Here is a 24,066-nt window from a genome sequence, read left to right on the forward strand (position 1 = left end):
GAAAACCACCCCTCGGCGCGATGCCGGCACGCCTCGCAGCGCTGCGCGGGCCGGGGGACCCAGCGACACCCCCTCCCCGTGGCGGGGCGCGGCATCGGCGCTGCGGGGGAGCAAAGGAGGAAAACAAAGCCGCCGCCATCCGCACCGCCCGGGCAAAGCCCCGCAACCCCCGGTACCCCCAGGCAAAGCCCCGGTACCCCCGGACAAAGCCCCCCCCACCTCGCTTCCACCGGGGGCAGGGGCCGGCAGCGGGGAAGCCCGGTGGGGCGGTGACCACTCACCTTGGGGCCACTCGCCGTGCCGAGCCGAGCCGTGCCGGTGTCTGCAGGTGCCGCGGAGGAGGAAGCGGGGGCGGGCGGCGCTGGCGAGCCAACCGGGGCCCGGCGCGGCGCCGTGAGTCACCAGCGGCCGCGCAGGGCGGCCGGGCGGCTGCTATAAGAGCGCCGCGGGGACACCCTCCCCCCGTGCATGTCTCGGGCTCCCTCCGCTCCTCCTCGCCTCTCCGACCGCGGCGGCTGCCTGCCCTCCGACCCTCCCTCTCCGCCTCTCCTCCCGCCCTCTCTCCCCGTCCTGTCCCCGCGGCGCGGCGCAGCGATGCGGTCGGGCCGGCAGCGCGGAGAGCGGAGCGCCGCGGCGGCCGGTGGCGGCTGTGCCGGAGGAGGAGGCGGCGGTGGCGGCCCCGGTGGCGGTGCGGGGCGGCGGTGGGCGCTGCCGCGCTGCGGGGCGCTCTGCCTGCTGCTCGCCCTCGCCTGCCTGCGCGCTGCCGCCGATGGTGAGTGAGGGGCCTGGGTTTTGGGGGATGGGGGGGGGGGGGGGCGGGCGAGGCTGTGGCGCGCACCCCTGGGCTGCTCCCACCCCCCGCGATGCCCTTTCCCCTCCACCCGCTTATTTTTTTGTTCCGCTCTTGGGCTGCGCTGGGGGAGCGGGGCTCGGGGGGATTCGGGGGGGACGATAGAGCTGAGGGGGGAGCTGCTGGGGTCTGTCCCGCCGCCCCCATCCGCCGCGGGAGGTGCCGCCGCTCCCCCGGGGCCGCGCGGGGATGGCGCGGGTGGGCCCGAGCCCGCGGCCGTCCCTGCCCGCCCCGCCCCGAGCAGCTCTCCCGGGGGAGCCCCGGCGGCTGGCTGCCGCGGGGGTTTCCAGCGCGATGCCTCTGGGTGAGGGAGGGTGTGCCAGCCCGGGGCTGGCACGGTGGCTGGGGAGGTAGAGAACCCCTCGGAAAGCCGGCGGTGTTGGAGGTGTTGTCAAAGTACTCTGCGAGCAACTTTGGCTTTGTGGCATCCAGCAGCATTGGCATGGCTCTAGTTCAGGGCCAGTTGCAACCACCGTACGATCCCTTAGGATCTCCACCTGGTGGCAAGGTTGAGTCTTGCCAGCGCCGAAGCCCTTCTTGCAAACCTAGTAGCCCTAGTCGTGGTCGTCTCCAGCATAGTCGCAATTGTCCCGAAGGCGGTGGAACTTGTGCGTTAAGCGAAATGCGTGGTCAACTAAAAATATTTCCCTCTTGGTAGTAATCAACTTGCCGACTCCTTTCTTCCTCCAGAAACTGAGGTCCAAGCTCCCGATCTAGTTGGGAGGTGGGCAATTAGTGCCTGTGTTGTATCTTGTTTGAGTTGAGGGTTTGGGGACAGTGTGCTGTTAATCTCCTGACTAGCACCCAAAAGTATACTTAAGTGTTTTATTTTGGTTGTATTGGCAAAGTATGCTTAAAGGTAATTCTACCCTGTAGTCCCAACAATGTGCTGTGTTCAGACACTGGGTTTGCAAGGTAGAATCCAGCAAGGAGAAGATTGCGTCTGGTCCTCATAAAAGACAGAAAAGGAGAAATCATCCCTCCGTTTCTAATCATATAGACTGCTCCCTTGCCTAGTCTACAAGAGACATGGACCCCCTTGTTTAAACAGCTGTAAAATGAAGGCTGAAACTGGCTGATGCTGAAGCTGTTGGTTCACTGTAGTTAGAAATTGTACTCAGATATAAAATGGGGGCAGCTTTAGTCCTCCAAGTTCGTCCAGTTCTTCCCTCAATGTGAGATAGTGGCCCACCAGCTCTTATACTGATAGTTGTAATTGCCAGGGTCTGGAGGCAGTCTACTTCACTAGTTCCTGTATGAAGGTTTCCCAATCACTATTGCAAGCTTTTCTGGGACTTGGTGTCAGATGACAGCACACAAGTGTCACATGTCTGAAGCTGCCTAGACAAGTAATCTGATGACTTGCTTAAGGGCCTGAGACAAACAGTGACTGCAGAGGTAAGAAGGTAAAGCAATTGTCAGTTTAACTTAGGTAGTGATTGTAACTGTTCCTTCACCCTGCACACATCGCTGCTTATAAGACAACTTCTAGTGAGTGGATAACCTGGGGAACAGTGGAGTAATTCTTGTTAGCAATCAGAGGCTGTGCAGCTACAGGTCCTCTACATCTTTTGCCCAAGACTTATGTCAAAGAGAAGGTGTGAAGGTGCTTGACTAGCACATGCAGAGAAGCTTTTGAATTAGTGGTGAACTGATACTGATCTAAAAACTAAATGTTTAGTGACTGAAGCTGCAGCTGAGGTATGGCTGTTTCAAAAAGCAGTGGATCAGATGGGTAGCATCTACCTGATATTGCAGAACTGTGCTTAGTGTAAGAAGGGACCATAGTTAGTTATGGACTGGAGCTAGCTTTCACCTTAACTGGAGCTCACTCCATGTAACCTTTAGAGTTTGACAGCCATCTTCAGGAGCATCAACAGATGATGACCTTTACCTTCATGCACCTGGGTGGGTGTTAGGTGCTGTCAGTTCTTTACTTGTTCATGGGCTAATAGAAGTAGTTGCTTTGACATTTCATTTGTTATCAACTGCAGAAGAGATGACACCTTCTTGGAATGGCTTGCAATTGTAAAGTTATAGTTGTAATTCCAAGTTCAGTTCCTGTTTTGTTTAGCCTTGTTTGTAGCTTCCCTGTTGTAACATCACTTTGACCAAATGCATTTGTAAGTCACAATGTAATGTGTAATCTTAGCAAGCCTTTTCCGAGTTATTCTAGCTTGAAATAGAGTAACTGAAGACTGCGGGAGTTATTTTGGGATCTCCTGAGTGGCAGGCTTAGTCTAATATCTCTAGCATGCTATTTTGGGAAAGGTTGACTGTTCCCACTCTGAAAGCCTGGATGAGAATGTCTCAAAACTAGCAGCAGTCAGTCACTTCATGTTTTAGCTAGTTGTACAGTAATAATTGGAATAATGTGTGATCAAGCTTTGCTAGCAGAAGTCTACTTCTGCTAGAAGTAAGTAGATAACAGGGTGATGCTAGGCTAAGAGCAAGCTGGTACTTGTGGCTTCTGTACCGTGTATTCTGCCTGAGGTCTGCCTTCTGGCACTGCTAGGCAAGCTGCTTTTTTGACCACTCCTGACCGAGTAGTGGTAGCTTTGCAAAGCCATTCTATTGGAAAGTGCTTGCTGGTATAATGCTCCCTCTAAAAAGGAGAGGAGGCATGGAAGTAGAGAGCATATGTGCTGATGTTCAATTGCTTTGACACCTCTAAACAGTTCACAGGAAACAAGTTGTTATGGCTTGACTCTGACAAGTGAGTTAGTGTTTTACTTGACCAGTAAGACTGCTAAAACATCAGCACAGCTCAATAAGCTGCTGTTTCAAATACTTTATTTCAAGTGTGAATTTACATAAGACACCCAGCAGGTAAAACTGTCCTTGTTTTCCTTGCTTATACTCTGTCCAGGGTTTGTCATTCCATTACTAGCTCTCTTGCATGGGGTAATGTGAAATGCATCAGTTTCAGAAGGCTGAATAGCTTCCTTCCACTTGGAAACTGTTGCATTTTGCATGTCATGCACAGAAGATATAAAATAACAAGTAATGTTTGTCTAAAATTAGATGTCCTTCCAGACCCTTGGAATGCCAAGACAAAGCACCTCAATTAAATGATGCAATAAATCAAGGAGGACCAGGAGTTTTGCATCATGCCATGGGCATGTGCAGCCAAAACTAATGCATAAAATCATACACTTGCCTGCAAGCATTACATGGATAGCCCTGGCTTAGCTGCTGAAGAAGCAGGCTGCTGCTTTTAGCAGCAGTTATAGCAAGAGCTTCAAGACAAATAACATTCCCTTGAGGGACAGGGCCATACAGGTTCAGAACTGAAGGTATTCTGGAAAATGCACTTTAAGCATCATGCACAATGCAGTACCTAACTGGAGTGTACTAAGAGCTAAGACTTACCAGTCTGGAGACAACAGACTTGATTCCAGAAGGAAGTGATAATTTATCTTGCTCTCTTAGTATTACACTTGACCTAGCTTTAATGAGCAAGATCTAGATATGTCGTGACGCATCCTTTTGGGTATACTAAGGAATATCTCTGCCCTCATTTGTGGGGACAACCAGATGGTAGCAACTAACTTTGTCCATTATTATAACTTTCCAGGCTTCAGGACTACTACTGCTGAAGTAACTTATATCAGGAAAAAATGGTGTATGTTTAAAAAAAATAGAACAGGTATCTAAGCTATCTTTAGAGACATCTTAGGATGGTAATGTATGAGCAGGGGAGTACTGAATTCAGCTCAGCATTAGTCAAGTTTAAACTGTTTGCTAAAAGTCTGAGGATCTTTTAGAATGTTATGTTAGGTTGTCGACAGCAGGAGCCTGTGCACAAGCATCCTTTTCCCTTGCAAACTAGACCCTACCTTAAAAAGGAAAGCTCAGTAATAGGAACACTGAGGGTGGTTTACTACTATCTGACGAGTATACTGTCATACTGCTTAATCTCTGCACTTGTACTATGATGGAAAGCTTCTGGTTCTGCTGTCATAGTTGAATAAGGTAACTACAATCAAAAGATTCAGAGATCAGATATAGTTTCATGCTGATGTTATGCTGTCCATTAAGCTGGTTATCTACTTGATCAGCAGTGGGTGAAAGTGAAGGAAAATACTGCTGAACAGTACTGGCTCAGATTCTTTTTTTCATTGAAGGTGCGAGAGCAAAATGTGAAGAATCCCAGTTCCCGTGTAGTAATGGACGCTGTATTCCTTTACTCTGGAAATGTGATGGTGATGAAGACTGTTCAGATGGCAGTGATGAGAGTGCTTGTGGTGAGTATTTAACCAAAAGAAGTAATCCCTCTGTAGCTATACTCCCTAGTTGGCAGTAGGGGGTTAATGGTGGAAAGTAGATAGCTGGAGAGATACTTACACTGTCCAGCACTTCTTACATGTGGAATACAGAATAGAGGACAAATCCCCTAGAAATGCTAGGGGACTGCCTAAATGCCCTGGATCAAGCTGATGCAGTTGAGTTTTTCTTAGGTTTCTGAAAGTTTCCTGGAACTGGTGAATAAGAGAAAAGCTAATGAACAAAATTTTGTTTGCTGGAGTGGTGATTGCCTAGAGCTGAACGCAAGCCTCTTTTTGGTTGTTGCATGAAAACATAGTAGAAACGGATTGCTATTATTACGCAGCTGTTAGCTATTCCGTGGCTAAAAGTCCTCTTTCATGCGTGAAAGTGATTCTGTTGCATCTCGTATAAACGCTAATTCTAGCTCTGTCTGCCAACTCATGTTTTATGCAGACATGGAGGCCAAGATGGATGACTAGAAATACTTAGAGACACTGGAAAGCAGATTTCATATCCAGCACTGGTGTAGCTGAACTGTCAGTCTGCTCAAGCAGACCTAAACTCTTGTTGTTGGGTTACGTATACTATACTTATGTAATGACACTGCAAATCCAATGCTATGGTAATAAGCATGAAGTTCAAAATCTGAATATAACTATTATTATTAATAGTCCTTTAACTCAGGTGTGATTGAAGTAGCAGCTCTTCTAGCTGCATAGTCTCCCTTTGCACTAGCAGTCATTCAGTGCCTGCTTACAGGAAGATAAATGTTTCTGTGCTGGGTAGCTCTCTAGGAAGTGTTAGACGGTGTCTAAGTTAGACTTGTGGAAGAAGACACCAGACATCCAAGAACTAAGGATGTTGCATCACTTTGCTAGGGCAAGGCAGCAAATCTGTAGCTGCAACAGAACAGCTAACCTCTGGTATTTAAACCAGTGTCTGTCCTTCTCTCTTGCAGTGAAGAAGACGTGTGCTGAATCTGACTTTGTGTGCAACAGTGGTCAGTGTGTGCCGAACAGATGGCAGTGTGATGGGGATCCGGACTGTGAGGATGGGTCTGACGAGAGTGCTGAACTGTGTCGTAAGTGAGCTTTGCATGTCAGCGCAGGCAAGCCTGCGGGTTGTAGCATCTTGACTTCTTGCCTGCTTGCAGCCTGGCTCTCCTCCTAAAAAGATTGCACCTGTCTTGGAAATGTACCTTCGTAACTGCTAGCTTGGCTTTGGCCACATCAGGGTCTTGTCAAGACTTATGTATTAAAAGGTTACAGAACTGTGTGGGGAATCTGCACTTCTACTTGGTAACAGTTGGCGAGTGTAAGATTTCTTACCTTTACAGTCACTAAGCACAACGCTGCAGGCCTGAACATTGCTGTATCTTGTTCAGAGTGATCACTGTCCTCCAAGACAACTACACTGCAATATTACCAAAGCTAGTGTAGGAACTGAGTGAATGACTTTGTGCTGGGAGGAGGGAAGTGAAAACACTGATCCCTGACTATGAGGTCTTGCAGTTATTGAGTCCTAACTGCGGTAGTTAATAAAGGGATATAGATCTGTGGGATCTGCAAAGCTTCATTTCTCTGTATTAGGGCTGAAATACAGTGACTGCTCCTCAGTGTAGATCCCACTAAGTTCAACTGCACTTTGGTATTATTCCTACCTGCTATTATGTATTATAGCTCAAGCTTCTACAGTGTAATTGGTGTGCAGTCACAAAGCTGCCACTACAAAGATACTCTTAAAAGATGCTTCCAATTCCTAACAGATTTACCAAATACTACTAACTACTGTAACCTCTTCTATGATGGAGCCATTAATTTAGATGGATGCTGGCATCTAACTGCAGCTGTGTCCAGAGCTGAAGCCTTTCAGACTCAACTTTCAGGACAACTGCTAAAACCCAAGATCAGTAGCTCTTAAATTTCAGAACTCTTAAATTGAACTTGAACTCTTTCCAATAGATATGAGAACATGCCGGGTAAATGAAATCAGCTGTGGTCCTCAGTCAACCCAGTGTATCCCAGTGTCCTGGAAATGTGATGGTGAAAAAGACTGTGACAGTGGAGAAGATGAAGAGAATTGTGGTAAGGGAAGAAATGGTGGCTGCATAACTCTATTTGAAATTGAGTTGTCTGGAAAGGAGCTAGCTGGACAGTATACCTGGGAAGATAAATTTCTCATACCAATATTTCCTTAAACCTGTATTTGTATTGCAGCCTGTTTAACAAAACAGACTTGTTCTAACACTCCTCTACCCTGTTACGTCAAGATGTACAGTAGTATAAACTATTCAATGTCTGTCTTGCTCTCTGGCTAGTTTTGGCAATAGCCATAGGCATAGTAATTTGTCAAGCAAACCCTCAGAACTTGATCTCCGCAGTATTTCTCAACAGGTAACTCTAGCTGCTGCTTATACTAATAATTTGTCTCCTATACTAATAATTTGTCTCCTTGTCCTGGTTTTGGCCAGGATTGTTAGTGTAAGCATTCTTAGGTGTAGCAGGGACTTGTGTCCAAGGGGGAAGCTGATGTGCTTCATAGCCCTGACCTACAGTATTTTGCACCCTAGTCTGGAAATGCAGACTAGGGAAGTTAGGTTTCAAGTCTTGAGGGGCAACTTCACGCCAGTGCACAAGTGAAACTGCAGCAGTCAGCATTAGAGTGCAGTGTTCCCAGCTTGTTCTAATGAACTTGGTACATATGACTTGCCTGAGGTGTCCCGAGACAAAATTACTGTAAGCAAATCCACAGGGCTGGCTTCCTCCAGAGCTACCTTGAGCCTGGATGGACTAATGAGATGCAGATCTCTGGATGTGTGCTCTGCATCTGTGGGATAGCTGCCTTACTCAGCAAGCAAATGCTTTAATCTGACAGATTTACAGACTTCATTTCTAATGAAGCTGATAAAACTATCAGCCTAGGCATACTGAGCTGCTAGCTACGCTGCTAATAAACCAGCATAATTTGTACTGGCATAAGTTGTGTGGATGTTCTTAATGCCACAGGATCAACTGGTGCAATATCTTGTTCTGTTTATCCCCAGTGGCCCAGGTAAATGGGCCACTGCTGTCCTGGGGACCAGCACAAAACACTTCAATTTCAAACTACAGTGCATGCTGACCATCTGGCTACCTAAACCTTAGACTGTACTCCAGAGTTAGCAATTCTCTTACCTTCTGTCTCTGGTTCACAGGATCTGAGCCTGTTTTCCCAAAGGCTAGCACTCTGAAGCAGAACAGCCTGTCTGCTTCAGGAGGAGGTTACTTTCACTCAGTGGCTCAGAACTGATCCCTCTCACTCAGGCATTTAAGACAAGGAAGATGGTCTGTATGTATCACAAGCATCCTGCAGGTGGTCAGTTGGGTTCTTCTAGAGCATTCAACATGATGTTGACCTACTGTCAGATCACAGATGATGGAGCAAAGAGCCTGCAAAGCAAAACACCATTCAAAAGTTGTCTTTTGTGATAATCTGCTAATATTTTTCACTCCTGTTACTCCAGGTAATGTGACTTGTAGTGCAGCAGAGTTCACATGCAGCAGTGGGCAATGTATTTCCAAAAGCTTTGTCTGCAATGGTCAAGATGACTGCAGTGATGGCAGTGATGAGCTGGAGTGTGCACCTCCTACCTGTGGTGTTCATGAGTTCCAGTGCAAGAGCTCTACCTGCATCCCTATCAGCTGGGTGTGTGATGATGATGCTGACTGCTCTGACCACTCAGATGAATCTTTGGAGCAGTGTGGCCGCCAGCCTGCACCTCCGGTGAAGTGTTCTGCAAGTGAGATGCAGTGTGGCTCAGGTGAATGTATCCACAAGAAGTGGCGGTGTGATGGAGATCCTGATTGCAAGGATGGAAGTGATGAAATTAATTGCCGTAAGTTAGCTTGGTTGCTCTTCTTTAGGAGGTGTTCTTTGGCCTCTGTTCTGACAGACTTTGTAGGTCTAACTCTGTAATGGCTATGTCCTTAGCTTCTAGGACCTGCAGACCAGACCAGTTCAGATGTGAAGATGGGAACTGTGTCCATGGGAGTAGGCAGTGCAATGGTGTGAGAGACTGTCTGGATGGCACTGATGAAGCGAACTGTAACAATGGTAAGTTGGACCTAAACAAGAATAAAGACTTCATGGAATTTCTGAAGCCAGTGGTCTTCCTCATTGTCTTCATTATCAGTTATTCAGTGCTCTGGACCTGGCAAATTCAAGTGCAGAAGTGGAGAATGCATAGATATCAATAAAGTGTGTAACCAGCAGAGAGACTGCAAGGACTGGAGTGATGAGCCCCTGAAGGAATGCAGTAAGTGGACAAACTCATTATGCAGTGCTGACCACTAGACACGTTGGTTACAGGTTCTGAGCTGTCAGATGTTGGACTGGAATGCCCATCTGCATTTCCTTCGTAGCAAGCAACCCAGTTAATAGGCTAGCTTTATCCTAGCCAAACTGACTCATGGGATGGCTAGTCTATGACCAGAAAGTACCTGAGGCCACTAAACTCTGAAGTGTCTAGGAGCCTCAGTCTTGATCTGCTGCTGCCCACTTGTAATGCAAGCAACATGTTGATAGCTGAGCAAATATGATCTTGAGTAGATATTCTGCAAATGACTTGAAGCACCTGTGTGGTTTAGCAGATGTGGCAGACATCCTGAGAAAATGGATGGGTATCTGCTAAAGCACTCCATGACTAAGACTTCAAGACTATGTATGTATGCCATCTAAGAATTGGCCACTTCTTCTCTTCTAGACGTAAATGAATGTTTGGTGAACAATGGTGGATGCTCCCACATCTGCAGAGATTTCATTATTGGCTATGAATGTGACTGTCCAGCTGGGTTTGAGCTTGTAGACAGGAGAACCTGTGGAGGCAAGTATCTTGTGGATAATATGGAACCTACCAATGTTACTGGGGATGAGAACAAATGAAATTGTTGTCTTTACAGATATTGATGAATGCCAGAACCCCGGTATCTGTAGTCAAATCTGTATCAACCTGAAAGGTGGCTACAAATGTGAATGTAGCCGTGGCTATCAGATGGATCTTGCTACAGGAGTATGCAAAGCTGTGGGTAAGTATAAGATTTCTATATCCCTAAGCCTGAAAGCCACTTTAAAGTGAGATACCAAGTGGTGTATGTTTTATGCCACTGTGGTTACAACAATAGTTGTGCTGATCCTAATACAAATTGTACAGACCTGGACACTTTTAACATCTTCTTATGATGCTATGACACAGCATTTAAGGCTACCATGTCAACCTGACAAACTGTTTCCATCTGCTCCCTGGGCAGGAAGACCCTCCCCATGAAGTTGTGGAGGGAGAAAAGGATGAGGTAGGGTACAGCTAAGATGTCTGTCAGCATCTATTAGCAAGTGTGGAATGGCAAATACTAAATCTGGTGACACTTAAATCTTGTCATAAAAGAACAGTCTGAGGCTATATGTCTAGAGATATAGATAAATCTTTTCACTCTTTCACAGGGAAAGAGCCATGTCTAATTTTCACCAACCGCCGGGATATCAGGAAGATTGGTCTTGAGAGGAAAGAGTACATTCAGCTAGTAGAGCAACTAAGAAACACTGTAGCTCTAGATGCTGATATTGCTGAGCAAAAGCTTTATTGGGCTGACTTTAGCCAAAAAGCAATCTTCAGGTAAGTGGACTCAGCCTCTAAATCTAGAATTAAAATGCTTCTCTAATCATCCTGCATTCTGTTCAGGATGCTCTTCTAGAGAATTAGATTCCTGATGTATCATCTGCACTCAAGTCTTTAGGGCAAGTTCGTGTAACTAGCATGTTGTGTGCTTATTGCACTTCTTTGTAACTGCTGCTACAAATGAACCAAAGATACTTCATGGAAAGTCACAAGTACATCTCTGTAGATAGCCTGCCCAAGAGCTATATGCACTATTTGAGGCATGTCAAATAGTGTCTGTGGAGGAAGGTGTGAAAGCAAGTAACTCTTGTCTTCCAGTGCCTCCATCGATACCCGTGATAAAGTTGGAAAACACATCAGAATCCTGGACAACATACACAGCCCTGCAGGAATTGCTGTTGACTGGGTTTATAAGAACATCTACTGGACTGACTCATCTGCAAAGACCATTTCAGTGGCTAGCCTAGATGGCACAAAAAGAAAAGTTTTGTTTCTCTCTGAGCTGAGAGAGCCAGCTTCTATTGCTGTAGATCCTCTTTCTGGGTAAGTCTTTGTCCTGGTTCTTTAGAAAGAACAGACCTGCTAGTACTCTGTCCTGATAATTGACTTAGGCAGCCTTTGTCTAACTACTTGTTAGCAAATGGTCATAATTAAGAGTGATACTACACAATACTATAGTGCATTATACAACATAAATTCTGCTTCACAGCTTTATGTACTGGTCAGACTGGGGTGAGCCAGCAAAAATTGAAAAAGCAGGAATGAATGGATTTGACAGACAGCAGCTTGTGACAACAGAAATCCAATGGCCTAATGGAATTGCTCTAGGTATGTTGAACTTGTCACTGTGCCAGAGGTATTCTGGAGCTTTAGAAGTCTGTTTGCTACAAAAGCCAAGGTCATCCTTCAGGGAACTATTTTCAGCTTTTGAGATTGGGAAGTTCCTACGTGCCTGGAGACACTGCAACAGGCACAGCACCCATCAGATGCTGAAATAGTAACCTTCCTTGTACTGTTCTGTATTCTAGTCAAGGTACAGGTCACTTAGGCAGCACTGCAGCAATCTAATGTGTATACCCATATATTTAGAAACTATGGCAAAACAGCAACTATTCTTGTACCTGCAGGTGTTTCAGCCTTTGCGGGGACTTTGGAGGTCCTGTCTGTGTAGATAGTAAATGTGTCTTTTTTTCTTCTAGATCTTGTAAAAAGCCGACTATACTGGCTTGATTCTAAATTACATATGCTGTCAAGCATAGACCTGAATGGCCAGGATCGTAGACTTGTGCTGAAGTCTCATATGTTCCTTCCTCATCCTCTTGCTCTAACAATATTTGAGGTAAGAATGACTTGCTGTAGTACTTGTCAGAGCTCCTCTTCTTGCTAGTGTGCGGTTAGCAGTTACGGTGGTAATAGTAACACAGAGTGACTGGGATACAATGACTGTTTTCTAGGACCGTGTGTACTGGATTGATGGAGAGAATGAAGCCGTCTATGGTGCCAACAAATTTACTGGATCTGAATTGGTTACCCTAGTATACAACCTCAATGACGCACAGGACATCATCATTTACCATGAACTTGTTCAGCCTTCAGGTAGCTATGAGTTTGTTCTGTCACTGTATACTTTTCATAAAGCTTGCTCTGCCTGGGTGCTGGCAAATGATATCCTTCCCCTGTATTGCTGTCTGTTTCACTGAAGTGCTGGAAGCTTCCAGCCTAGGCACCCCTACTTGAGCTTCTACCTCTCACAGTTTGAGAGAAGGCTTAGTTGCAATTGTTCTTGTTTGGGCAGAGCTGGCACAAACATATAACCTGCAGAGGCAAACAACTCTAGAGTGATTCCTGAACAAAAAAATATGCTGTACCTCTGGAGCATGAAGGCTCACTTCTGTTAATTGCTTAAAATCGACTTGTGCCAACAGGCAGAAACTGGTGTGAAGAGAATATGGCAAATGGAGGCTGTAGCTACCTGTGCCTGCCTGCTCCTCAGATAAATGAACACTCTCCAAAGTATACCTGTGCATGTCCTGCTGGATACTTCTTGCAGGAAGATGGTCTGAGATGTGCAGGTATAGTAACCTAAACTTTTTTTCTAGGGTGGATGGTGAGGAAGAAGGAGGGGTACTGAATCTGTAAGAAACAAACATGACAGTACAAGCTGACAGCTCTGCATGAGTTAGTCTGATGTAACTTATCTTGGAGATCTTTTGGCATGCCTTAAGCTGGCTCTTCAAATCCATAGGTGCTGTTCAAAGTCCATGCTTGGCTTCTGCATCATCATCATCACCCAATGGCTTTCTGCAGACAGCAAGCACACACACAAAACATGCCTAGCTGCTTTCTTATAAAATAAGGGGTATAAACTAACACTGCTCTACAGCGTATAAATATATTGAAAAGCTGATAGGCTAATCTTGCTGACTAGGGAAGGATGTGTACATCACTTCCATGTCCAAAGAAACATACTGCTGCTACTATCCTGAGCACTGGCTATATGGCAGGCTTGTTTGTCCAGTCTAGTGGAACTAGGAGCTTCAAGGTGCCACTTAATATATTGCATGTTGACTCTGACTGCCACAGTCAGAGCAGTGAATAAGAGGATGTGATCTTCTGCTGTCTGAGGATAGTAGCTTCTCTAAAATGTTATTATATGTATTAAAGTACTTGATTAGCAAGTCTGTGGAACTAATTCTTATACAGAGAACCTGAAGTGAGGGGGTGGGGTGGCTTACGGTTTTAATGACTTTACATACCTAGAGCTTATACCTGAAATAACTGTCTACTCTGGTTCTTGGGATTATTTTTGATCAACACCTTCAGCAGAACGTGTACATAGTGAAGTAACTAATGTCAGTGTTTCTGATAAAGCTAACAAGCTGCATGACCATTCTGCCATCTGCTAAACATTCACTGCCATGGCTGTCATAACTAAGCCATTGCAGAACTTCCAGATTAACTGGGTTCTTGATCTATAATTAGTTTCAGGTACTGGAACTACTGTGGCTTACACTGAGGCTAAAGATACCAGCAGAACAGAAAAATCTCCAACTGTTGGACTAGTTCCTGGAGGTACTGGTCCCAATAACTCAGACTGCTAAACACTAGAGAGGTGAAATGCAAACTGACCCACTAGCTTACTTGAAAGTTTTCTCCTTTGCATGCAAGTAGAGAATATAGGACAGTTCATGTATATAGTAGAACTACAACAGCTGAAGAGTGAAACATAATTAGCTCATGGTATTATGGAACCTGTGGGTTCCATGAAATCCCAGGAGTGCTCAAAGAAGGCAAGTAATAAAAGCTTTCTGCTAAGATAAGATGAAACCTCTTAGCAGTTTCTTGCAGACATGTTAATGTTAGCCCACCTTTTGGGCTTAGTGTCTTAGTAAGCCATCTGATAAAAATCTGTCAGCAAGCCATCTCACTACTCTACAAATTTTCACACAGGGTTCAACATCAGTGGTACAGTGTCTGAAGTAGCTGCAGCCAGAGGAACATCAGGAGCTTGGGCTGTTCTTCCCATCTGTGAGTACAGCATGTGCTGGCTATTGGGGACTCTTGTGATGGGATAAGCCACTCTTGTTCAGGAGTTTAACTTGACACTGCTCTGTATTTCTGTTTCTCTCCCTAAAGTATTGCTGGTGATGGCTGCGGTGGCTGGCTACTTCATGTGGCGTAACTGGCAGCACAAGAACATGAAAAGCATGAATTTTGATAATCCTGTCTATCTGAAGACTACAGAAGAGGACCTCACTATTGATATTGGAAGACACAGTGGTTCAGTAGGACACACCTACCCTGCGGTAAGCAAGCCTGTTGATGTGCCTGAGCTCCAGGCTAGTCATCAGAGTAGACACAGCAAAGACTTGCCAGGTTCTATCTGACTAGAACTTGGGAGAGGTCTCTGCTACTGGCTACAGTCAAACTACTGGGCTCAATCAGCTAAGAGCACATCACTTTAATCTTGATTAAAATGATGTTTGATTAAAATTATAGTAGGTAACTGCTACCCTATGACTGGGATGGAGTAATCCAGAGCTGAATATGGTCATTAACCTGAAGAACTAGATCCTAGCATTGTTTTGTATTCTTTATAGGTAAAATTGTAGCTAACTTGTAATTATCTTTTTACAGATATCTGTTGTAAGCACAGATGACGATATGGCGTGAGCACTGGATCAGCAATCACTTTTAGTTTACTTGTGTTTTACACTTATGGGGATGATAAACAGGTTTGTGGCTGAAAGACTTCCTCCGTTCTTGGAAGAATGAAGATACTTTCTCTACGTACGGAACACTTATGTAAATAGCTGTTTTATACAGCTTAACAACCAACTCTGTAAATACCTGTCCACAACAATTCAGCTTTTAGTGGCTACTGTTTTATCAGTACCCTTGAATTGGTCAGTCAGTAACACCACTGGCCAAATACAAAGCACTTTCCATAGAAAGCCATATTCCAGCCACAACTTGTGCTATATTGTAACAGCTGTACATATGTGTATATGCCACTTGTAAATATTATTCCTGGAAAATCACTATCAAGCACTTTGAAATACTTCAAATGTAAATTATTGTACACTGTCTTTTTCAATGGTGGGGGCAATGGCAATAGGAAAAAACGGGTTACTATGATTGCCAAAAATTTGTAAGCATAAGTAATTTTGTATGTATGACTGAAACAATCTTGTCTGTCTCAGAGCTTGACAGGTATGAATGCTCTTTGAGAAATCACTGTAAATCCTAAATGCAAAGGAGGGGAAAAAGTAAGAATAAAAAAAAACCAAACAGTTAAAGTTTCCATTATTCTTCTTTCACTGAAATGAAATGAGTATCTCCTAAGTTGGAAGTTTTAGTGGGCTACCCTGCTGCCAGCCAGAGCATAGAATACTGTCTGAAGTTATTTCAGTAGTACCCCAGACTGTTAAGATAATGCTGACCTGCCAGGTGACTGAGGTTTGTACTCAAGACTGATAGTCTGCAGAGTTCTGGACTGAATGCATCTTGCTTCATAGGTGTCCAGCTGGACTCTTGAGGTAGTATTTTCAGTCACTGTCAATCCTCAATTACATTTGTGTGGTTAAGAGGTAGTATTGACAGAGATGACACATTGTGAAGACAGGTGTCAGTGTTGTTGGCCAGGGAAGTGTAAGGTACTTGTAACAACTCAGCATTACTGCTAGCTTGTACTTTAAATTTTATTCTTGATGGCAACCCCAGTGCAAGTGGGGTCTTAGTAGCTGCTATACTTCCATAAAGGAATAGAAGTGTGACTTGGTTGTTTATCACAGCAGCCTGCTCCTGGAGTCCCAGGGCTAAAAAGCACCTGTTGCTACATATGTAATGCAAGAAGTCCTCTGTAATGTGCATCACCGTGAAGTACTATCCTTCAGGGGAGCGAAGGCACTGTCTGATTTTTGTATGGGATGGAAGGTACTGAGCCAGATGTGTAAGTAAGGCTGACCTTTGTGCATCATGGCTTTTGGTGCTCTGCCTTCAACAGATGAAGTACGTGGATATGCTGATCTCTTCTCAGCATGCTATCTTGTACCTTGAGTGATTTAAATTTACAATGCAAGCAGAAGTTAGAACCTGTTAGAGAACCTTGTAAGTAACCCATCTTGGATGGTCAATTCATCTTAGTGGCTCAAAGATACCGATCATGTCATGTGCTGGAGCCTTCTTCTTCATTGACAACAGGAGAGGAAAAAATAAACTGTACAACTATTCTGACTCTAAGAAAGTGGTATTTATTTTGCTGGTAACAGTTTAGTACCATACTGCTTGAGTGCTCAATTCAGTAGCACCTAGTCCATTTCTTATTCTCTGCACAAGTGTAGTTCACTGGTGCAATAGAGAAGGACTGCAAATAAATTACCTTGCAAGTCTTGTGGTTCAAGTATTTTGCTCTGCAATTAGGTATGGAGTCAAAAATAAGAAGCTTTTGATTGTGGTAAAACTGTTTAGTAGTCTCCAACTAATGGCTAGGCAAAACACCTTCTCAGACCACCTTCTTCTTAGTCTTCTTAGTTGTGTACTTAATGCCAAATTTACTTCCTGGATCTTGGCTTCCTAGGTCTTGGGCTTGAGGATCTTGGCCTTGAATTGTCACCCCCGTGAGCTCTACCAGGAGGTGCTATGGTGCTATACTTCACTGTAGCTAACCCTAATGCAGGTCTGATAAAATGGTTAACTTCTCCCTCAGGATGGGGAAATTACTTATTGTCTTAGCCTCAAACCTTCCGCCATGGTTTGTGGAAGAAACTAAAATCTTCTGGTCATGCTTTAGTGATGACTTGTTAAATCATTCTCTATCATTCACACTAAAATAGAAACAATAAAAATCAAGACAGGACTTGGATCAGTTCCTGGACTTGGTTCTAATGTCTGTTTTCATTGCAGTTACATCTGGGGTCTGCTCTCTTAATGCTCTTCTGTGTATTTCTTGACAGATGAGGATAGCTGCCAACTTCTACAGATTTAGCAAGCAAACCACTCTTGGGGGAGTTGGAGCTTTAGCCAGCTATCTCTGGCAACTCTTGTCTGTGTCTAGATGTTTGCTATATCTGGAATGCACATGGACTAAAATGAGTCGTGAAGATCAGAGTGTAAGGAGAACTTTGAAGTTTCTGGTTAAGAATACTCTATTTTGCTAATATTTTCTGTGATACTTTTTTATTTCACCCTAATGTGTAAGGGTTATTAGTTACTAGTTAGAGTTCAACTGGTTTGGTTTTTCATTTGTTTTTGTTTTTTAGCTGTCTAGCTTGGGATACTCTGAAGTACTTGTGCTGAAATGTGACAAAGCCTAAAACAGAATTCTCAGCCAGCTTGTTAATTATAAACTTTCATGGCAGCTAAATGCAGGCAAAAGGCTTTGCCTTTTTAGTCTTTTCACAGAAGATGTACAGCTCCCTTTTCTTGCTAAAGTTCCTTGCTGTCACTGGTATCATACCAAAAGGCAGACAGAATAATCAATAAAGGCACTTCTTGATGTTAGCATTCAATGGAAGCTGAAACTTAAGTTCATAAGTTGATGAACTAATTCTGTTTATCATTCTTCAGCTTTTGTACTAGCTCAGCTGTGGAGGAGTGGGAGATATCAAGCAGTAGCAGGGGCTTATATAAAATGGCCTGTTCTTAGTTATAGATAGCATTTGGCTTTTAATCTCACTTATGTTTTTCTGCCCCACCTCTCTTCATTTTTCTGTTATGAAGTTGTTTATTTCCACAGCAGGCTTGGAGAGTAGTCAGGGATTCTTTCTGTTTAAAAAAAAAAAAAAAAAAAGATCCAGCTTGCATAGACAAATGCCTTACTATCTTTGAACAATTTTTTTCTCCTGCCATCTGCAAGTCTCTGACTCTGTTTTATTGCTCTGTCATGTGACTTTTTTGGCACCTAATGAAGGTGGTATAGCTGCACAGAGCACTGCGTCTGCAGCAGCCTGTGGCTGTGCTGATGGCTGCTAAATGGATTCTAAGAGCTCATCCTTGCCTGAGCTCCTCAGCTGCAATCTCACAGGCTCCCAGAGCAATGTGACATTAATAACCCCTTTGGTCAAGTTTCATGGGTAACTTGGCTTTGTATGCCTCTCAAAGAACATGCTGTCAATAGATGCATAAATATGGCTTCAGTTGGTTATTGAAGTATTCAAGGTTATGACATAATTCTTTTTTCCCGGCTGAATTCAAAGCCCTCTGGTTCCGGCTACTACTTACTTCTGTTCAGTGTCTGCTGGCCAATGTGAGTGCAGAGCTAGCTTTAAAACTGTTTTTTTTTTTCTTTCCTTACAAATACTCAAATTTCTTTTAATAGCATCCCTCTGCTCCCACATTCTTTCCTCCCTACTATTTGATCTGCCTTTGAGCAATATAATGTAAAATATCTACAATGCCAGCAAAAGCGACGGAAGATGCACATACAGGGAATTCAAATTGCTCAGTGCTTCACTTCTTCCCTTTCTCCACCCCATTCCTCTAGAAGGTAGCTGCAGTGTGTGCTTTTTCCCAAGCCAACTTGTATTTGCCTACATTTTTAATGAGAATACTTAACTTTTTTTTTTCCCATCAGATCTTTGCTGAAATACAGTGAAGATGCATCTATCTATTTTTATGTGAGTGCTGAATCTCCATAGATTAGGGAAAAGGGTCAGAGAGAAGTACTCAAGCTGGAAGAACTTGTGTGGGAAACCTCAGATAAGGCGGGGGGGAAGCTTACAGCTGTGGAAGTACTCTTCTCTCAGTAGCTCTTCTCTCAGTAGCCTTGGGTGCAAGTGAAAGCCTGCCACTGCTTGCTGTAGACCTGCCACAGTATGTCTGCAAAGAAACATGCTTCTCTTCCTCTTGACCTGATTCACACCGATGGTTGGTGTTGCCAGATATTGGAAGAAGGTGCTTGAAGAGTTCTGCTCTGCTGAAGTGCAAAAGCCAACTTAATACATTCCTGGCTTCCTGTTTTTTTCCCCTCTCTTGAAAAGGTTTTGCAGATTTCCCCTTCTGAATGAAGAAGTCTTAAGAGCAGGACAGAGGAAGACTGTGAAACAGTTGGGCTGTTGAAAATCTAAAATAAAGACTGCCTGTTGAACGATGCTGGTCTTAATTCTCCCTTGCATGGCCCTGGTCAGGAGCTGTACACACCTTTGCCAAGCAATAGAAAATGTTCAATATCAGACCTATTCTATGGAAAAAAATGCATTCCACAAGCTCTACAGATTACAGAAGCCTAAAGTAACTAAGCTACTCTTTTGTGCATAATAAATTGCTTGAACATAGAAAACACTGAGCACTAACTTAAGATAAATGCCTGTGAAATACAAAGATTTAGTAGAATTTAGCAGGTTTATTTTGTTTGTTTATTTTTCTTCTGTGGACATGCCCTATCTAGAAAAATTAGGTGGTTTTCAGGTCCTTTTTCCCCACCTTCCGTAAACATGATTTCTGGAGTTCAAATTTCAAATTATTTGGAAATGAAAATGTTTTACTGTAGTGTTAGTGCATAGGCTTAAAGCTCAAATAGTTGGATAGCAACTTGAGAGGATTACCTTAAACATTCTGAGCAGCTCTTTGCCTCCAGTGGAAAGTATTTATTATTGAAAGGTCCTCGGAAGGGCTGATCCTTTACAGAGAATGCCATAACCATACAGGAGCAGTGCTGCTGGCTGTAAGGTCCCTTTTGCAGCTGCATACAAGTGCAGCAAAAGCATTGCATTGCTTGTTGCTTTCTTTGGTCCTTAAATATATTAAAAAAATAAATAAAATCTGTCCATTACATCTATCACTTATCCTTTTGAATTCAAGCAAGTTAGCCTGTGATTTTGTACCTGTGTAACAGATTGTGACTGAGGTTTTTTAACTCATGAAATCAGCAATTAAGTAGGTGCTTTAAGAAATTGTTTAATCCTCTGAGGCCTTGACTGGACATGTAGTTAGAAGCCTGCATTTTATGGGGACATAGAAGTCTAAGAAACTTGGTTGGGGGAGGTTAAGGAAAAGTTTTTAATTTGTGCTTGTTCTATCCTCCAAGCCTACATACTGTTATCAATCTGTATGATACAATTTGAGGGATGTATTCAATCACATGATATGACACAGCATGTGCTGGTGGGCACGTGAAGGGAAAGGTCTCTGGAAGCAGTCTGCATGGAGTTACCAAGGGTTGATCACACCTTAATGACCTGCCTTCCATCAGGATTTCTACACTGTCTTCCACAATATTCTTGTGTACAAACTGTGATACATTGCAGCCCGGATGGAAGGACAAAGAGAAGGGGGAAAAAATGTTTAGATGTTTGGATTATGAGAGATGCAGTTAATGGGTTGTGCCCTACATGGGGGTGGGTAACAAGTGGGCTGCTACCTGATCTATCCTGGAACGAATCCTGTTCAACACGCTTATCAGGCATGGAGGAAGTGATCATCAGGTTTGCAGAAGACATCAAATTGGTGGGGGGCACAACCACTAGGTGCACTCAAGGACAGAATTGCAATCTTGGAGGACCTGGGCAGGTGGGAGGAGTGGGCTGACAGGTACCCCATGAAATTTAGCAAGGGCAAAGGCCAAGCCCTGCAATGGGAAGGCAGAGTCCTGCAGCGACACTGGCTGGGGACAGGCAACAAGGGACAGCAGTGACTGGAGCAGTGTGAGTGGGGCATAGACCAGAGAGGCAGGGGAGGGCAGAGACAGCCCCCTCTGCTCAGTGATCATCAGACCTGATCTGAGTACAGCATCTGGGTTTCAGCCTCCAACTGAAGGAAGGACATTGATAAACCTGGACAGGTTTGGCAAACAGCAAGATGGTTCTGGGCTGGAGGCCTTGCTCTCTGCAGAAGGGCTGCAGCACAGGGCTGACTCAGCCAGCAAAAGGGGCATCATTTTATTCTACAATTTCATCTGAAATGAATAGCTTAAGAACTTTATACTTTGACATATATTACTACTTCAAGCTCTTGTAGTCTGCAGGCCACAACAATGAAGCTTGAACCTCTTTTATTTACTTCCTTTAGAGAATATTTTCTAGGAAAAACAGTGAATTTCTAAATTTCAGTCTGCTCCTCAAGTGTTATGAGAAGTTCACCATAACAAACATTTTTCAAATAATGACACTTACTAAAACCTCAGTACAAAAATTCAAATTACATGTACAATTATTGATGCAGGAACAACTTAGTCATTTTGGTTTTCCAGGAAGAAGAGAACGTTATTTTTTTTTCATTGAGCAGCAACAAGAAAAGCACCCACTTTTTTGTTGCTGAGTTTGTGTTTTTTAATTGAAGAATAGGACAAAGTAATTATGGTGTGTGTGTCCCCACTGAATTTATATCTGAGCTATTGGTTGTGATCCTATCAGGTAAAACATCTATTATCTTGCTTTAGTAATAGAAATTGCACAATTGCTTGGAACTGAATAGCTGATAGATTATAAAATGACCTGCCCACAGACAAACAGCTAGCTCTTCATAATCCTTTTTATTCTTTGGCAGTCTCCATTGCTGGTGTAATTTATGTTAAGTGAACACAGAGAAAGAAAAGCTGTAAAGCCACTTATTTAGAGAGAGCTTAATTTAAATGGTGTTATGAGAACTGTGTTTCAATATTTGATGCACCGCATCCACTTGAGAGGGGGAAGAAGAAAAAAAAAAAAGACAATTTTTTTCACCACCCTAGGTGCCAGCTACAAATAGTCACCAAGAGATTAACACTAACATTTTATTACCTTTTTTGGTAATTCAAAGATCAATTGCAAGCAACAGGTATTCACAGCTGTATTACACCACCCAAAGGTCCCCTGTTGACCAAGAAGAATCCCTAGCGGGAAGCTGTTTAGCACTCTGTGCATGAACGTAGTGTACCCTGATATGACTTTGACTAGGAACTATCCCAACACTTTCATCTAGTGTTCAGCACTTACAGGGGTCCAGTCCATAGTGGGGCATCTGCAAGTCACTAGGAAAGAAGTCAGCACTAATAATTAGACCTGATATTTATTTTGTTCTTCTCCTCGTTGTCTGACACTTCAATAGCAGTTAGTTAATTTAGCAAACACTATGTGTCACTTTTCTACACAGCACTGTAGGGACAACCGAGAAAATGAATGTGCCTTTAAATTGTTTTGGAATGGGAGGAAGTCAAGCATCCAGCCCAGTCATGTAGAGCTTAACAATCATGTTAATGGGTCTGCAAAGAATTGAAATAATCACAGTATGACTGTGTAAGTCAGTCTGGAACTTGCAGACTTCACTGTAACTGGCGTTTTTCTCTTATAGGTCTTTGCAAACCACAGTTGTACACATTCAAAAATAAAAGAGGGAAACCCTGATACTTGGTAAGTCCAAGGTTGTTCACCACCACTGTGGGATATGGGACTCACGTTTAGCTATTCTAACGCTTGGGTTAATCCAGATCTCACTTCCTGAGGTTTTAAAACAGTGTCAGACTGCTGTTTTGTTCTCTCTGTAGGGAGGAAGGGAAGCTTCACATTCTGCCTCAGGTGGTGGGGCTGAGCCATGGGCCTGGGACGGGGAAGCAAACTGTAAGTACAGAATATTCCAGTGCCTCTGTTGCACCTGGATGTGTGACACCTTCCTCTTTGCCCATACTCCCCCCCCCCCCCCCCCCTTTTTTTTTTTTTGGAAGACTCTTGATACTCTGAAATAAGGTCTTGTAGGACAGTGGTGTACAAGATGGGTAAACAAAGAGGGGTGAGCAAACCTGAGTTCACCGGTGTTGAAGAGCATGTCATGTTTGCTAACCACAAAGTGGTGAATGCACTGTGAGGTGGTGGTCTGGATTATCTCCTTGTTGTGCTTTTGTCACTCCATACAGTTAAATAAACTTTCAATTTTTTTTTTATTTTTTTTTGTCCTGACTCAGGTCTCAGGAAGGAACATGACCCACATACACAGCAATCAGAAACAATTGCACGGGTAAGCCCAAAAACACAAGCAAGGCATGCAAAAATCCCATTGCTCACTCTGCAAGAGGTCGGGCAGCCAAAAAGAAAGCACAGTCTGGAAGGCCTCAATTTTGCCTGCAGTGACAGCCTTTTTGCTCTTTGAAGGATGAGGCTCTGACCCACACACACAGACTATGGTAAACCCCAGTAGTCTGGGGCATACAGAAAGGCTCCAGCTCTATCCAAGCTCAGTGTACCATGACTCATCTATCTCTTGAGACAAAGGAACAAGAATAAGCAAGTAGAAGGACATCCTGTATTATTTAAGGCTTTCAGAAATGAATAGAAATACTGGAGCAGTTGATTACAAAGAACATAAAATCAGTTAAAGTCAGAGGTGAAGCTGCCACATTAACTTGTCTTGCAGGGGATGCCTCTTGGTACAGATTTTACTTTATGAGCTGCAATAAGTACAGAGAGGAGAGGTGAGAAGGATTGCCAGTCCCAGTCATTTGAATAAGAATGAAAGTCCAAAAGACCAGTTTGGCACAGCTCAGCTACTAAAATGATGAGGATTAAGAAGGCCATAATAAGTCAGTAGCAGGGAGTATACATTATCAGTGCTTTAATTCATTTTAGTGTTTTTTATATGCTGCAAATTGAAAGGAAACTACATCAATGTCTATTCAGCTTGACAAATTTATGGCTTGACTTCCTTGGATGTTACAGTTTGCTTTTAAAAGAAATACACAGACAAGTGTACCAACAAACAGTCCAATTTACTCTGTACAACGTTCTTGAAAGGGGAAATAAATGTGCAAAATTCACAGAAATCCTCAGCCTGGAACAGAAGAAAATGCCTCACTCAGCAATTTATCTTCTTAAGCATACGAGCTGACACA

At 43.8% G+C, this 24,066-nt stretch overlaps 1 protein-coding gene across 2 annotated transcripts; it reads left to right on the forward strand.

Moving 5' to 3' along the window:
* Positions 1-450: 450 nt before the first annotated feature.
* VLDLR (very low density lipoprotein receptor) lies at positions 451-15,560 on the forward strand. 2 transcript variants are annotated; one of them, XM_080573626.1, is made up of 19 exons: positions 451-772; positions 4,978-5,097; positions 6,078-6,200; positions 7,081-7,203; positions 8,622-8,993; positions 9,089-9,211; positions 9,291-9,413; positions 9,861-9,980; positions 10,057-10,182; positions 10,595-10,766; positions 11,088-11,312; positions 11,479-11,597; positions 11,969-12,108; positions 12,224-12,365; positions 12,695-12,841; positions 13,752-13,841; positions 14,220-14,297; positions 14,406-14,575; positions 14,907-15,560. In XM_080573626.1, exons 1-19 carry the CDS (start codon positions 469-471, stop codon positions 14,940-14,942), a joined length of 2,853 nt encoding a protein of 950 aa, XP_080429752.1. In that variant the 5' UTR covers positions 451-468; the 3' UTR covers positions 14,943-15,560. The 2 variants fall into 2 exon arrangements, with proteins under 2 accessions (XP_080429752.1, XP_080429753.1); XM_080573627.1 differs by lacking the exon at positions 13,752-13,841 and having other exon boundaries at positions 14,907-15,094.
* Positions 15,561-24,066: the final 8,506 nt, after the last annotated feature.

The sequence above is a fragment of the Anser brachyrhynchus genome (genome assembly GCF_964034855.1).
Source record: "Anser brachyrhynchus genome assembly, chromosome: Z".
In the NCBI taxonomy this organism is placed as follows: Eukaryota; Metazoa; Chordata; class Aves; order Anseriformes; family Anatidae; genus Anser; species Anser brachyrhynchus.

What these genes read in the sequence shown, in the direction of transcription:
- VLDLR (XM_080573626.1), top strand. Translation starts at nt 469, where the DNA reads ATGTCTCGGGCTCCCTCCGCTCCTCCTCGCCTCTCCGACCGCGGCGGC. An exon ending in AGACAGGAGAACCTGTGGAG is followed by an intron (nt 9,981 to 10,056) that starts GCAAGTATCTTG and finishes TTGTCTTTACAG; the next exon opens with ATATTGATGAATGCCAGAAC. An exon ending in GCCTAATGGAATTGCTCTAG is followed by an intron (nt 11,598 to 11,968) that starts GTATGTTGAACT and finishes TTTTTCTTCTAG; the next exon opens with ATCTTGTAAAAAGCCGACTA.